General features: G+C 41.4%; 1 protein-coding gene across 4 annotated transcripts; it reads left to right on the top strand.

The window, feature by feature from the left end:
* Positions 1 to 151: 151 nt before the first annotated feature.
* Positions 152 to 13,958, top strand: mpz (myelin protein zero). 4 transcript variants are annotated; one of them, XM_041991795.1, is made up of 7 exons: positions 152 to 375; positions 1,720 to 1,886; positions 4,040 to 4,253; positions 4,793 to 4,922; positions 5,436 to 5,478; positions 10,462 to 10,491; positions 11,490 to 13,958. In XM_041991795.1, the coding sequence occupies exons 1-7, from the start codon at positions 330 to 332 to the stop codon at positions 11,499 to 11,501; spliced, it is 642 nt and encodes a 213-aa protein (XP_041847729.1). In that variant the 5' UTR covers positions 152 to 329; the 3' UTR covers positions 11,502 to 13,958. The 4 variants fall into 4 exon arrangements, with proteins under 4 accessions (XP_041847729.1, XP_041847730.1, XP_041847727.1 ...); XM_041991796.1 differs by lacking the exon at positions 10,462 to 10,491; XM_041991793.1 differs by having other exon boundaries at positions 10,462 to 13,958.
* Positions 13,959 to 16,792: the final 2,834 nt, after the last annotated feature.

Here is a 16,792-nt window from a genome sequence, read left to right as displayed (position 1 = left end):
AGATAATGTGTGTTAATTTGTTTCAGTGGGGGAAATGGTTAGAGATAGGATGGGGGGTGGGGGTGTGGGGGTGAGGAGAGGGGAGGAATGGGCTGGACTGGGCCTGGATGAGGGGTGTGGTTGGGTATAAACAAGGGGACAGTGGGTTTTCTGTTGTTGTCCAGTTTTGAAGCCCTCTGTTCTGGCATCCTGCACCCCTCCACTCTCCTTTTCTTGCTTTCTTTTTCCTCCTTCCACACACTCCCTGCAGAGTGGGACTCTTCTTCGGCGGGGTCGCTGTCAAGTCTGCGGCATCAGTTTTTTTGGAGGCTCCACAGAAGCCAGAAACCATGCTGACGTTTTTGGCGCTGGCGTCGGTTGTCCTCCTGGGAATAGGTAAAAAGAGAAGATAAATCCTCCTTTTTCTTTGTTGATGAGTTCTCCAAGAAATCCAAGGCTAAAATTCGTCAAAATGATGTAGAAATTATCTTTCCACTGATTTGAGGTTAAAGGTTAAATGAGGATTTGAGAAAGAGTTTTTTTTTTTTTTTTTGTCTGAGCTTTCCTTTTGATTGCTTACCTGAAAACTAATGAACCTGGTGACAATACAGAGGGTTAATAGCTTTGCTACTGAATTAAAACCTCCCTCTACACTGGATTAAAATGAAACTGAAGCTTTTAATTGCTATCTCGGCATTTGCTGTATTGATTATATGTAAAAGGCCAATAGTGCACCTGTAGAGAGAATATTGCTCATTTTTTCACACCCTGCAGTGTAGTAGATGACCCAAAGTGGTTATCCTCAAGCTTAAAAAGTTAAAGAGAACTAATTTGTTTAAAAAGTTGATGGAGGTTTTGATCTCAAGCCGCCAGTAGTTTTCTCTGTCAGATATTTGTAGATGTTTTTTGTCAGAATTTTAATTAAAGATGTCAAGCATGATTTTATTGACAAGTTGTGGGGGGGTTTGCCATTGCTGAAGGATGCAGTGAACTCTACTCTGTGGGTTGTTGAAAGAGGCACAAAGCTCAACACAACTGAGGGGCATTAGTGTTGATATACTGTAGCTGTGGGGATACATTGACCCGGGGTGGCCCATTCAAATGTGAAAGTGAACAATACTTGGAAGATATTGTTGAATGGCAGGGTTGTGCACGTCCCCAGAGCTTAGCTAGTCGTTTGAGATGCTGAGTGCATTTTCGAGGGAAGTAAACTATTGATTTTTTTTTTATTTTGCAGCCTAAACCAAATGAACATCGATCATTAAATATCATTCAAGCCTAAACAGTGCGCATAATTAGGCCAAAATTACCCGTATTAATGGGGAAAATTATATTCCCCTTAGACTTGTAGAAACTCACACCCACATTCTTGTAATAATCCAAGTAATTACCCAGTGTATGTGAGGATCAATGGCTGATTTGACACCACTAAATGTACAGTTAGTCAATGTGTTTCTGGGTGCATGTTTAAGTATTTGGGATTTACGTTATAGATTTTGAGGGGCTTACTAATAAATGTGCACGTAAGCACTGCTTAATATCTTCTGTGATTAAATTAGGGTTTGAAAAAATCCATTAATGCAGCAAAAAGCATGTTAACACAATGTATTTACATCTATGCATACATTTGTGTGACTGTTTGCAAGGTTGCATGTAATTATGATCTTTTCAGTTTGTATTGTTTAATGAGTGCAATAATAATGATAATATTAAAAATGTTTTCTGATTTGTGTCCCCCAGTGCCTGAGCAGTCCCAGGCCATAGTGATTTACACCGGCTGGGAGCGCCATGCCCTGGTGGGCTCGGACATCCGGTTGTCCTGCTCCTTCTTCTCCTGGCGCTGGACCTCGGAGGACGTCACCTTCTCCTGGACATACAGGCCAGACGGTTCCCGGGACAGCATTTCTGTAATAGTCAAATGCACACACATAAACTTGCACAAGCTTGAAAGCTAAATCTTGATAGCTGCATTTGTAGAAAAGGCAACAATGCTGCACTTCTAACAAAGTCAGCATGAGCTCTACAAGGCGATTTTAATTTATTTAAACTTATTGTTTCACATGGTACAACACTGCTGTTTGATTCCTTTTATGCTCCCCATCAGAGCTGCTTTAAGCTGCAGCTGTTTTGGTAAAGAAGCTCTGATAAACCTTGTCTTCTCTACATGTGCAGAATAAACAAAGATAGCAACAAATTGTTGAAATAATTGAGTATTTATCAGCTGAAATCCCTCATAGAGAGCCAGATGAAGAGGCGCTGCAGCAGGGGAGCTTATCCTCACATTTTATCCTTATTTTTCCTGAATGAGAATCTTGTGCTGTGCACTCCCATTTAATACCAACATTCAGTCATAATCAAGCCCATCCACAGAAATCTAGGCATACAAACAATGGCTGTCTTTTATCAAATCACTTTTTTTTTGTCTTCAGTATCTCCATAACAAAAAGAACAGAAATTTATTCAAAGGATACTTAAGGAATCTTGGTTCTTGTAGTTTTAATTTCAAAATGTGTGATGGCTTTAAGGTCTAATATTTAGGTAATTAATAAAGGAAAAATCCAAGAAATACATTAATGTGTGTATATCATACACAAATATCTCAATTTTTCTATTAACAAAAATAAACTTTCCATCCTAATCTTCCCTCCTCCTGCGGTCTCACCAGCCTCCTGTTCTTTAATTTCACTCTCCCTGCCCTTATCACCCAGCCATCTCTCTAATCTCTCTATCTCCCCATCCTGACTGTGCCTCCCTCTGTCCACCTCCCCTAATCTCCTCCTCTCCAGCCCTGCCGTCTTTGTCCCTCCCCTCCTCTCTCATTATGTCCTCCCCTCACCTCCCTCACCTTCATCTATCTCCCGCAGTGCCCTCACTTTGAAACTTGACTTGTCTTTTCTTTTTTTCTTCTCACTTATCTTGAGTTGCTCATTTCTTTCCCTGCCTGGGCAGATTTACAGTTTCATACATCTATCAGTTTTCATGGTGCATTTGTCCTTTTAAAGTGTCTCGTTTGATTTTTGACACGTTCATATCATGTGAAAGGTTCTCTACAATGAGTAGCAATCAAAAGTCTCTGTGACTTATGTGCTCTAAAACACTGAAACCAGGTTTGACCTTGTTGAGTGCGACTATTTTGTCCACCAGTGGTGAGCAAAGTATTTAAATTTTTACTTGGGTAAAATTAAGTAATAATAATGATAATACTTTATTTGTATAGCCTCTTTCAACAACCCTCGGGTGACCAAAATGATTTACAAAAGATCATCATTAAAGCTAACCACACACAAGCATTTGCACTAAAAATTCAGAAATATAAACGGTGGCACGTTAAGGACTTTAAAATAAAAAGATAGCAAGTAAAATTACTGGTTTGGTTACTCTGGCTGAAATCTTACGAAACCAAACACATGTTGATGGTTTTCAAAAGCTCTGAGGTGAAAAGTTGTTGCATGACTCTAGAAGATTAAAAAGGAAATCATATCCATCTGAAATATGTTGCAGTGGAAACATCAAATTATATAAACAGCAAATACTGAGAAAAGTACATCAAAAGTGTATATTACTACAGCACCCTTGTGGGCATCACTGTGATTGTACCCCTCTGTTCATTCATGCTTCTTCCACAATCAATATGGATCATGTTAAAAAAAAATCAACTCTTGGGGAAGACAAGAATTTGCCAACTAGGATGAGTATTGATGTAGTATTTTTCATCAGGAATGAGAGTGAATTTCTGTTTATCTAAAAAAAAATACAGCTCCAATGCTAATGTTACAACGTCCTGTGTGTTAGCATAACTACTTGTTGATGTTAATGAGCATACAGTTCGCTTCAGGTGCCTCCAGATGGCCAGAAAATTGGTTATTACAGCCTTAAATCAGGAACTAATAAGACTAATTTTAAATATGACCTGATTTCATTATATTTCAATGCTGATTTCATTCAGAGCCAGAAATAAATGGAAGTGAGAGCCCCTACTTGTTGAACAATTTATAAGCTAGAATAGTTGATAGTGTCAAATTGTGCATAAACAGCACACTGTCCCCTCTGTTCTTCACAGATCTTCCACTACACTGGTGGAGTAGCTTATCTTGACAACAAAGGCCCTTTCAAGGACAGGCTGGAGTTTGTGGGCAACCCAAACCGCCGTGATGGCTCCATTCTGCTCAAAAACCTGGAGTTCAGCGATAACGGCACCTTCACCTGTGATGCTAAGAACCCCCCTGACATTGTGGGGCGGCCCTCCAGCGTACGCCTGCTGGTGTTTGAGAAAGGTGAGAAACCTGCAGAGACCGTCACAAAAGAAAAAATCTGATTCCCCATGGCATTTTTTAATTTTTGTCTATCAAAAGTTCTCAGTTGTTGTTAATAGAAGTGATCTAGAAGTTCACTGTCCATTAGAAAGTGAGTATTTCAGTCAAACCACATTTCACAGATTTGTCTCTTCTGTTAAATGAAATCAATTACAATTTTATCTCTTTCTTTTTGAGATATCTATCACTACCTCCCATCAACAACTTCTTCTCATTTCTCTGTTCGTTCCAATTGTTTTTCACCTTCTCCCTCTATGATTCTACCACCTTTCTTTTCTAGTCTCATAAGCTCCATCTCTGCCTCAAATGTATTTACATCCTTCATATTTCTTTGAATGTTTTTACCTTTTGCTTGTTAGTTTTTTCCATTTCATCTTCTCTTTCCTCTTGCCTTTCTCCATCTTTTCTTTCTCTTGTCCTCTCCTCTTGATTCTCTGCATTGTTTTCCTCACCCCCTAACCCTACTTTGTGTTCTTTTTCCCCTCCTTGTCCACCTGCAGTACCTATCCAGGCTGGTGTGATCACAGGAGCCATCATTGGGGTGGTGCTGGGCCTGCTGGTGCTCATTGTGGTCATCTACTACCTGATGAGGTTCCTGGTGGCACGCCGCGTCTTCAGCCTCAACGTCAGGTCAGTGCCCAGCCTGAAGCTGGCGGCTCTCTGCCAGTGGGGTCTCTGCCAGGGACTGGAGCAGAGGCCAGAGCCCATCCCTGGCACCGACACTTGCGTTGCCAAGCTGGCATAGCTTCTGCTGCACCACGATTTAATTCAGTCAGGTCTGCGAGGTTTAGATTTGAATTAAGCCAACTGGAAAGAGATCATAATCTTTCTGTTAGATTTAATCAGCGAAATGCAAGGCAAAGCTAAAAAAAAAAAAAAAAAAAAAAAAAAAAAGCAGGATGATTAAAAAAGATGGTTTGAGGGTGGATAATCCACTCGATCCGGAAGATGATGGATCCTTCATCTTGCTCATACCTTTTCTGATCTTAACACATACAGGACCTGGGGCCTGTGTTTGAGACAGAGCCAGTAGATTAAGATGATGTTCTCTTGATGATAGCTTGCAGGCAATGCTGCCCTGTGACCACTGGAGGGAGAGATGGATTTGACATCCTGACATTGTCTTTCTTTTGTCCCCTTCAGCAAACATGGCAAGAAAAAGAAAGAGGGATCACAGCAGAGACAGGCAAGTATCCTCCACACCCCTTCCTCTTCATCCTCCTCTTCTTTTTCCTCTTTTTCCTCACCCATTCCACCACACGCATCCAGTCAACAACGCCAAAAGCAACAGACTGGTTTGTTGTCATATTGAGTTGTTAATAGTAAGAATGACATCCTTTTGGAGAGATTACAGTAGCATTCAGCGTTTGTTCAGAGTATTTGGGCTCAGGAAACGTGTTGTCAGGGGGAATATTCATCTCTTCTGTAGCACCACAGCCCTGCACAATAGCAAACATCTTACATGACAGTGCATAACGGCACAGTTTCATAATCGCATTCCCCCAATGCTAGTCCAGGCAGCTCCAGTATGCCCTCACACTTATCCGACTCCCCCTTGCAGCAACTTATCAACAACAAAATAACATGTCATTCAAACTCTGCCCCATGAGCTCTAATAACAGTGTTCAAGCTGTTAAAATTCTTGTGCTGTCTCAGCGTTCGAGGTGCTTTAAAGCCACTCCACCTCTTTCTCTTGTGGCCCTCACTCCCCTCCTTCAGCTCCACTTAGGAGTCGCACCGGTAAACAGCCACGGGGCCAAAAAAAATCAAACCAACGACTGTGAAATGGCCGAGGCCGAGTTACGGCACTAATGCCGTTACAGTATTGAAAGGGACTGTGATTTACTCACAGTGGGGGGATGTACAGGAGCAGCTGATTTTGCTCACTAGGAGTGAAATGAAAATCACTGGGTCTTTTATGGTCTGGGCTGTTATCAGTGCTTTTTACGCTGCTGCACGCCAGTGATTTGGGGTAAAATTTTTTTCCTTTCTCTTCCTCATGGGAGTGCGATAGCCTCAAGTGGTGGATTAATCAGACATTATGGTGGCTTGTATTCTTTCGTGAATACAAGCCACCAGGGCAAGCTCTGTTTGATTACTCTGTGGTTATGTGGGGGCTGGAGGGTAGCAGGGGGTGTATTGTAATCGACTGTAAGCCTAGCACGCTGATAATGAGAAAAAAACAAGGAAGACTAGGGATTTGAGTTCAAGGCATTTTCCACAATCAAATATTAGCTTTGAAATGAGAGACATGCAAAGATATGTCAGGGGGAAATCAAAAGGTGCTTCTTTGACAGAAAGTCATTTAGCCGCAGGTAGATGAAGCAGCAGGGTTGGTGGGCTCATGAGAGCGCCATTTTGCACCCGTGGCATAAACTTAAGGGGAGATGCAAGTGAGGGCCAACTCTTCCTCCTGCCTTAAACAAGAGCACTCACTCTCATCCCCCACGGGGCCCCTCTTCCTCCCCCATCTTCTTCTTTTCCTTTCTACTGTTGTATGATTGTCAGGTTATTCTTGAGCTGCAGTCAGTTGCTCTCAAGTGCCTGCGGCGTGTGACAGTGCATATATGAATAAATAACTCACCGCCAAAAGGACACTGAAATATTTGACAACGCTGTCATTTACAGTTACACTCCTGCAAGTCTCTGCTCGGATGAAAAATATTGAGTAAAAGCAGCTATTCTCTCTCGCTTCTTTATTTATTTATTTATTTTTTATTCCCTTTGAGCTGATTCCTCTCCTGAAGCTACGCCGCACACAGAGGTGCCTTGGGATTTTTTTAAGTGGTTGTTTGATCAAATAGCCCTTATTAGGACGCTCTGCTGACAGGACACTATGTTGTATCGGCCTCACCATTTTCGTTTCTCTCGGTTTGCTGGGCTTGCACTGCAAAAAAAAAAAAAAAAAAAAACATTCCAAAAGGCTGTGGGTGAGGAGGAGAATGAGGGAGTCAGGAGCCCTGTGGTGTGTGCTACTCCCCATTAGGTGGAGTTGTGGAAGAAGACTTTACACCCGCAGCCACACACATAAGAAGGCTCTCACAGAAGTGAACACACACACTCTGTACTGGAATGATAATTGAGTGCAGTCAGTATCGATCTAAGCACACACACGCATGCACACAACCCACCCATTCTTCTTTCCACCACCACCCCCACCCCAATTGCCTCCCACTTCAGTTCACTCCCATCCGCACGCTTTCTCTCTCTCATTCAGATTCCTTTTATCCGGTCCCCTGTCTCCTTCTCCTCAGTTGCATCCTCCTCCTCTTCCTTCTCCTTCCCCACACACCCCTCCGCCTCTCCATGCCTTTGACTTTCTTGCTGACCATGAGAAGCATCCCTCTTTCTTTTGACTAATTCCCCCTTTTCTTCCCTTTTCCCCCTTCTTCTTTTATACTGTTTATCCTCATCCCTACCACCCATGTCTAACTCCCTCTCCAGCATTCCCCTCTTCAGGTTCTGATCAGCTTTGGTTCTGGACAGAAAATCACTACCTCTCACTCTTCATCTACCTCTCAATCTCCCTCCTCACCTGTCAACCTTCTCTTTTTAGTATGCAGCAGGGGATGCAGTCACTTGCCTACCTATCTACCTCCTTGCCATTCCTCTTCTATTTCTCCACTGTACCCACGTTTCCTTTGAAGTGTGCGCAGCCCCTGTTAAGAAGGTGGTTCTGCATTCTGCTTAAGCTGGCTGGGGCGTGTTTATGAAGCAGGACTGTCGTTAGCGTGGGAGCTCTGCGAAACACTGCAGCACAAACTCAAGCCCATCCTGGGATTCATAATGGTAAACAATACAATGATGTATGAGAGAATGTAAGTATAATCAAAGATAATGACACCGGATGGCCCCTGCAGATTCCCCTTAGAGGCGGATGTTAGCTGCAGTTTGTGTCTCAATTGCTGCGTGAGTGTATGCTGTCATTGCATGGTGCATAATTAAAAATGATAAATTTTCTAATGCAATCAGAGGGGTATTATTAGTTGGAGCTTCAGTGGGTAGAAACAGCCTCTAGTGGGCTTTCCACTGTTGACTGACCTGATGTATTAGAGCCAAATTATTTCAGTGTCTCACCCTTAGATCCAACATGTTTGCTGTTGACTCTTCTCTGTATAAAAGTGCAATGGCCTGTACTTCAACCTGTGGAAGAGCAGCAAAAGAGCACTGCATTGTAGAACCTTTACATATGAGTGAAGTTTCATTAAACTCCATTAGGGTATTATCATGCACTTGTGTTACTTTTCAATAGGTTAACTTACAGGTTAATGCAATGGAATACAGCTTTTGTGAGGTTAAGTGTAGCCTTGACCTTATCTCCACCTGGTCCAGCCCTTCCTTATGGATTTGTTGTTCTCAAGCGAAGCATTACTTGAGTTTTCTACTTTCTGACTCTTCCTTTTATAGATTTCTTCTTGCAAACGTTTTTACATTACACAGACTTCAGAATGAGTGGGAGTGAGTGGCTGTATTATATAAGTAGAGGTTAAATTAATATTTGAATACTGTACAGACATTTTTGAATTAAACAATGCAAAGCCAGTTAAGCAAGTCTGTCCCTGACCAAAGCCCCAGTTATATTTATAAGATATTATTTATTTCTTTGCAAGATTTAAGCATTACGTAGCTCAGTTATGTAATGCACATCTTTCCCAAATGTGATTTAAATGTTATGAAACACTCAATGTATTTACATACACATTAGTATCCTGGTTAGGTGTCATGTCTGGGACTTAATTATATTGCTGATTTATGGAGTATGAGAAACCAGGTTATTCATGTCTGTGAAGGTTCTCATTCATCCAGGTCATAGTATCTAACATAGGTTGAGTCAAATCATCTGGACTGGGTTTAGTTTTTTGAAGACATTTTAATCTCACCTAGAAGAGCTTCTCTGATGGAGATAGTGCGAGATTTAAGTAGCATGTGAAATTTCTCATTTGTTAGAGTCTATGACTGTCATCACCTGAGTGATTCACCTAAGTTAGAGTGACCGTTGTCCATGGCTTCACTTAAGGCTAAGTGTGAATAGGTGTTAATCTCCCAGGGACAGCTGAGAGGATGCTATTGTCATCCATATTTTCATCCTCCTGTCCACACGCCCATTTTTTCTGTTCATGTGTTACCATCATCAGAAAACCATGTACCATAGAAATCCTAGCTTCTATTAGAAAAATCCATATATCCAGGGCTGTTTTCACATTCTCCACTCATTAACTCATTCACCCACCACAGTATAAAGTGTTTGCTACACAGAGGATAATGGTAGCCAGCTGCTGAAGCATTTCAGACACTAGTAGAATGCAGTGGTGCTTCATAATTATACACTAGAGGGGTACACAGGAAATCTGAGGTGACGGACAGCCCAAGTTTGCTGTCTTTGGTTGAAAACATGTTGCAGCTGAGACACGTATCATTGTTTGAAACAAGTGCATTCAACCAGTCACAAACAATGCCATAGCAGTATCTATTTGAACCTCCTTAGGAGCAGCCATCTCACTTAAAATCAAACCTGTAGGATGCTGATTGGTCACAAACGAACGCCGGCTGACACAGATAGCTTGGAGCAAGAAGGATTCTCTTGTGATTGTTCACATAGGAATCTAGCTGCCATGCAAGGTGATTTTTATTTATTTATTATTTCTTTATTTATTTACCTTTCTGGATTTTACTGCAATATGGCTGAAATCAAAGGCCCAGATTTTGATTAATGAGTGAAAATCCAGTGTGGCTTTTGTGTGTGTGAGTGTGTTTTATTGATCATTTGCCACTCAGTTGTCACAGGTATATGGAGCCTTCCTGCCACTGTGTCCCATCCTAACGCATGGTTACCTGTTTTGTCACCCCCTTACAGCTCTGGACACCGCCCCCTCTTACTTGCTACCCTCTCCCCTAAAAAGAATGTGTCTCTACCTTCTCATTCACCTGTTTTCCCTGCATGTTTGACTCCCTCCTCCTCCTCTTCCTCCATCTAAATGTGTTTTTCTCTCATCTTCACACAGCTCTGCCCATCTTGACAATTTCATCTCTCATTTTTTCACCTCTAACACACTCGTCCTCTCCTTCGGCCTCACCCTGTCTCTATCTCTTTCCCTTAAGCTCCTTTCCTCCTGAAGTGACTCTCCTCCCCTGTTCTCCCCCCGACCCCCTCTGCCTCCTCCCCCCACAGGGCCCCGCTCCTCCCGCCGACCCATCCAAGGTGAAGGCGGCCACCTCGGAAAAGAAGAAGCAGGAGTCGCGCAAGGATAAGAAATAGGATACGGGGACGGGCTGGAGCGGGCTCGCCAGCCGGCTGCTCCAGCCCGTGCGGCAGGCGGTGGCGGCAAAGGCCCAGCCGAAGCAGCAGAAGTCACCGCAGCAAACCATACTCAAACAGACAGAAAGGGTGGGGGGAGGTGGGGAGGAGGGCTCAGGCAGGGTACTGATGACCATTGAGCTGGAGCTGACTGGCAAAAATGGGGAGGAGGCCAGTGTTGAGGGAGGTACGGGGAGGTCTAAGCCGCTTGGCCTCCTCTCCCGCCTCGCCAATCAGCTCACCTTCAAATAACAGACCGCCATGGGGGAAGGGGAATGGAGCCATCGAGGATAAGAGGGTGGGAAGTCTACCAAGGAAACAGCAGGAGAGTTAAACCATAAACCTACTTCACACCCACCACAATGCCAACCTGAGTCCCTGAATAAATGAGTCAAACCATATCTGCTCTTGTCACCAACTGTAGACGCAGCTACTGTATGTGGGCCGAGATCTAAGATGTCGAGATAATCTCTTACAGCAGCCGGCACCCAAACACTTTTGTTAGGTCATAAGATATGCCATTTGAAGCGAGACCCTAAGACGTCTGGGTTTGATAACAAAATCTAAAAAGCTGCTCCCTGGGTTTTGCCTCTCTGGTTCCTTTCATTGTGATCCTATCCACCGAAAAAGCCTTCTCTAAGTGTGCCCGATACGCATCACAAGTCCCTGGCTGCAGGGACAAGCCAATTTGCTTTTTTTCAGAGGCGATGTGTCAAACTCCAGCTTTCTCCCCTCACAGTGATCATTCTTTTTTCCTCTCTTATTCCATTTCTTCCTCCCTTTCAGTGTGAATTTCCTGACTTTCTTGTTAATTCATATTCCAGAAGTGATTATATGCTAACTGCTCTATCCTGTTTCTCTTCCTTTCTCACTTCCCTTCCCTTCTTTTCTTCCTCCTGTAGATAAAGGTCTGACTTCTCCATGACTGCCTTCACTCCTCTAGTCTGCTCCCTCCTTTTCCGCCCAGCCTGATGCAACCCCCATTATTTCCCATTATCTCTACTCTTTCAAGGCAGCACTGGCTGTAAGAATTGTCCTACTATATCACTGGCAACAGTGTCAAATAATTTTTACAACGCCTCATCGGAGACCCTGTATGCGCTCATTGGGCAAACTGTAAAAGTGTTTAAGGCCTAACTATGCACATAACTTCCTTAAGAGGAACCAGAAAGACATCCCTGTGTGTTTAGACTTCCTTGAATCTTCCTCCTTAATGTTTATGACTCAATCACACACACTGAGCGGAGCTGTGAGCGCACACTGGACTTCAGATAGAGGAAAACAGAGAGGGAGAGTGATAGTTAGAGAGAAATATGATTCCTGCTCTCAGCCAGCGTAGATAGAAGTTCAAGCCCCGGAGCTCGGAGGTGATTCAATCCTCTCACATTTGAGCTAATGGAGGTTGTCGCTGTGTCCCTGCCCAGTCTAAAGGGGGCTATTTCTGGCCCTATAAGAACATATGGGCTTACTGTAACAGCTGCACATTTTTCAGCCAACAGAGGAGGGGGTGTGGGGGGGAGAGAGAAGCAAACTTCTCTGCTGTTTGTGCCTGAGTGGATGAGGCTGTCTGCTGCTGACTTGATGGCCAACGACTGACGACCTGGAATGACGTCAAGGCCTCCGAGTGCTTGCGGACACTGTCTGAAGTTTGACGTAAGGGTTAACTGGGAAGAGGTGCAGCTTCTGGGTTATTTTAGATCCAGTTAATCTGCTAGCACGTTTCTCCTAGACAACCCAGGGCTAATTATTTTGCTGTGTGCTGGTAACAAGATATCTCTCGCCACATCTCCCTCCCTGCTGCCTTTACTGTCTTCAGCTCCTCTGTTATTCACTCTTCATCTCTGACCCCATCTTGGGAATCATCTTCTCCCTTTAAAACCCCCCAGTTTCGTTCTCTCTGGCCTTACGTCTTTGGCTTCCTTTATCTCTTCCTCTTCTGTCCGTCTACTGAGTCTGCACTGCATTATTCCCCCACAGAAAAGGCCTATACACAATCCAATCCAGTCTTTAAGCCTCTCCTTATCTGACTGCCAGGCCTACAGCTCAATGCTCTGCTTCTCTCTATTCTGTCCTTCCACTTCTTCTTCCTCTTTACTTTGCTCTTTTTCAAACTTGGTGGCAGACACCTCTCTCCCCACCCTCCGTCTTTGCCAATGATCGACAAACGCCCTCGCGCTTGCCCTTCAAATATTCCTGAGGCATTTCATTTCTCCAGCCTGCCTTCCCTCCTTCTACATCCCTTTACTGTCTTGTTTCTGCTGGTTCAAACTCCAAAACGCTCTCCTCTGCACCCTACTGGCAGAGGAAAGTCTGCACTGAAGACGCCAAATGGAAACTTAAAATCTAGCTAGCTCTCTTCCAGTTGCAAATACGATGCATGTTTTATGTATATGTGTTTCGAGTTTAAGTGTTTTAAAAAAATGAGAATTGATACAAAGCTAAAAAAATAGCATTATGTCACCTTAAGTAAGGCAAATAATGGTTTTTGAGACATTTTTTACATGTGTACAAGTAAACACATGGAGAACATGTTTACCAAGGCAGAAAAGAAATCTGATTGCATTCTTTGGATTCTGCCATTACATTTCTGACCTTGTGTGTTATGGAAGGTACTGTGTGGCTGTCTCTTGGGTGCATTTTGTTCCGAGATGGAGGAAAATTGAGGTTGTCATGCAGAGAAAAGAGGAGGGGTAAGTCTTGGATTCAGCATGATGTGGCTGGGGAAAAAAAAAAAAAAAAAAAAAAACATGGGGGAAGGTGCTTGCTGTGGGAGAAAGCTTTGGAAGAAGAGACTTATGTGGTGTGTTAAGCCCAGCCAAAAATCCATATGTATCACTACAGATAGTCGTTCCTGAGAGCTTTCTTTTAAAGGTGCACCTTCCCCAACCCTGAGCCAAAGCTGGGTTGCGATCTGCAAGCTTGATGTACAGGGTGGATAGTGAAGACTTGAATGTTCCTTTAAAATTCAGAACAGGAATGGAGGTGCTAAAATCCACATCTTTATAACTGGACATCTGTTTCACTAGTCGCTGTTTAACTATCCAGTCAAATGGATTAGTTTGAATGTTTTCTTCTTTTTCAGCAAAGCCACACAGACACCTGACATAAGACAAACAGCATTAAAATGCCTTTTAAAATGTTTTCTTTGTATGTATTATGAACTGTATTAGTCATAGTTGCACATTAACACTCCTTTATTTGAAATGACTGGAGCTTCTTACATTTCTTTTTTACATTTATTTTAATGCTTGTGATAATTTCAGAGCAATAATAACTTCTGTTGACTCTGTATAATATGTTGTAAAGAGAACGTAAATAAAAATAAAAAGCCGCAAGCCCAGCTGTTGTCAACAGAAGGCGAAGTAAACCCAGCTGAAAGTGCGTGCAGTTTCTTTCTTTCAGATCTGAGTCCCAAGTGTTATGTAAATCTGTCCCCAATGGCTCTGCCAGCATATACTTCCATGAAAGTTTCAAACAAGTCCACCATTTGAGTACACTGATTGCTAGCATGAGAGTAAAACTTATTATTAAAGAATCTTAACTCTATCCGAATGCTTTTACTTGCACAATAAGGGCATTTTGAAGGATGAACCCTGGAGGTCTGAAATGCCAAAATGTGACTGCTAGGTGTTTTTCATGTTAAATACAAAATGAAATTTGGTTTGGGAATAAATCAACTTAAAAGATTCCCATTCATCGTGCCCTTTGCCACTGAACTACCAGAAGATGTTAAATTCAGAATAAATGTTTGGCAACCATTTACAACCTTTTCATATTTTACAAGGTGACAAAATGAGGTATAATTTTCATAAAAGCTTAATTTTGTCTGACTTAACGAGCAGGCTGGGTTCACTGAGCATACATGACCTTTTCAGAAATACTCTGCTTCAAATTCAGGCTCAGTGAAACCACAGCCTTTAGCTGAAGCACACACACCTGCTCAGCTACACTGCCTGAATGACCAGCTTGTGGAGGAATGTTCTTTATTTGAAGGAATATGTACTTTTCTTTAAAATGTTTTTCATGTTTTTGTTTATAATACAGCCACACAGGATATTTAAACTCCTCTAAATAGAATTTAAAGGTACGTTGTAAGTATGTTTCGTTTACTTTTTTTCTTTTAGCTATGTTAAGGCTAAAATTTAGTTTTACTTGAGACGTTCTTTAATAGAATAGAATTTCGGATACTGATGCCTATTTTGTTGGAGATACCCCCCCACCCCCCCCCCACCCCCAAAATAAAATAAAATAAAATAAAAAAATAAAAAATAGAACCATGGCACCTAATAACGTGATACCTTTTGTGGTAAAATTGTGGAATATAAGATATGTTTGTCTTTGAACGACAAAACTATACATTCAGTACATCAAAGAAATGTCTAATTTTCCAAATGGGATTAAGTTGTACTTCATACTAGGCTGAGACAAGGAGAGATTGGACAATGGCATCTTCCACTCACCATAGCGTTGCAACCAGACAGCACCTCATCTTCTTGTTGGCAACTTAATTCTCCGAGTCCCAGCAATGCATAACCAATGTAATTTTAATTTTAATTTTAGTTTTCAGAAGACAGCTAGGCCATAGGCATAACCACTGCTACATGCTAACCAAAAGCCACAAAAACACTAAGAAACACAAATGCACCATCTAACTGAGAACAGGCAGGTGCAGCTTATAAATTCTGCATGTACAACAATAAATCAGAGTAGAACAATTAATCCTTGACAAAAAGAATTCCAATGTTTCTGCTTGATGAGAATAATTTCCATAAAACGTTTTTTACGTCAGTATTTCTAGGTCACAACAACATCTGCATTAAGTACTTAGTGTTTCATGTTTTATAACGTGATAAGGTCCCAATGATTTTTTTATTTTGTTGGCAGCTCTACGCTTCCGTAGAAACACTCTGACTGAACAAACAAATAAGGAAAGATGACTCTGAAAATGGGGCTTAATGCAATTTTATTAGTTATATTCACAACAAACTGATTCAAACAATTACACTGTTCACTGATTACATTAAGTGGAGTGTCATGTAGGCCAGTAAAATAATTGCATATTGTTGCTTTTGTCACTTGATCTGTGTAGTTTCTGCATTTCTTAGGGTGAGAATAGCTCTTTTTGTTTATGTATGTGCATATTTATCAATGTTTTTTTGTATTTTTTTAAACCATTTTTTGTGCACATTTTCACACACCTGCAACTTCAATATGCAAGTAACTGGTAGAGGTAGTCTAGTGACCAATTCAACTGAATATAAGGCTTTAGAGTCACCATCAGTAAAAATAACATTTACAATTTGGTATTGTATTGAAGTGATCCCTCACAAAATCCAACCCCTTTTTTTTTCTTTTTGGCTTATTTTGTAAATGAATGGAATTAAAAAACTTCCTGATGCATTCAGCAATGTATATATTTTATGGAGTCATGTGTAGTCAATACTATAAATAACTTTTTGAATAATACACATGTTTTAATACTGAAACTCCCAAAGGACATTGTTTCACTTGCAGTGGACAGATGTATACAAATTGTTTATGAGGATTAGAAATCATTTTAATGGCTGATCCTACTGGTTGACTGTAGAAACACTGTTCTGAAGTTAGAATTCAGAGTCCTTTTATATAAAAGAGGCTCACAGCAAACAGGAATGCAACATGGCATCTAAACAAAGTGATGCATGACAGCAACTTCACATTCTCCAACAGAAAAAGGAAGAATTGTCAGAAAAGCACAGTTATTGTTCTCACTATTTTTCTGTTTCTCATGGTATTTGCATTTCAGGTGGAGTTTTCTTTGAGAGGATGTTTTTTTTGTTGTTTTTTTTTTTTTTTTTTTGCAGAGGGGGAAAATGTAAAAAGAAAAAGAAAAAAAAAAAAGGAACATTTGCACACAGTAACAGTTATCAATGTCTTTATTTTTTCTTAAACCTAACTTACATATATTTCATTTCTTTATATAACCTTCAAAATTTATCTAAACAGTTACTGAAGCAGAAGTAAACCGGATATATTAATAAGGTGTGTTGTTATAATGGGTGTTTTAATGCCAAGAAGTGTAAGGAAACAGGAACTGAAATGAAATGTGGTGTTTTTGGGGCATCATAACCCCAATCAGAACCTTTGATTTACCATATTGACACTTTATTCTCTGTAAAATTTGTTAATGGTCCTTACATGACTCAAAATCCCTTGAGACTGTAGA

This window comes from Melanotaenia boesemani, chromosome 8 (genome assembly GCF_017639745.1).
Source record: "Melanotaenia boesemani isolate fMelBoe1 chromosome 8, fMelBoe1.pri, whole genome shotgun sequence".
In the NCBI taxonomy this organism is placed as follows: Eukaryota; Metazoa; Chordata; class Actinopteri; order Atheriniformes; family Melanotaeniidae; genus Melanotaenia; species Melanotaenia boesemani.
This window is presented reverse-complemented; position numbering and strand designations above follow the sequence as displayed.

Excerpts from the sequence above, each read along its gene's own strand:
- mpz (XM_041991793.1), top strand. The coding sequence starts at position 330 with ATGCTGACGTTTTTGGCGCTGGCGTCGGTTGTCCTCCTGGGAATAG. Across the intron at positions 376-1,719 it reads GGTTGTCCTCCTGGGAATAG|TGCCTGAGCAGTCCCAGGCC; the intron begins GTAAAAAGAGAA and ends TGTGTCCCCCAG. Across the intron at positions 1,887-4,039 it reads GTTCCCGGGACAGCATTTCT|ATCTTCCACTACACTGGTGG; the intron begins GTAATAGTCAAA and ends TGTTCTTCACAG.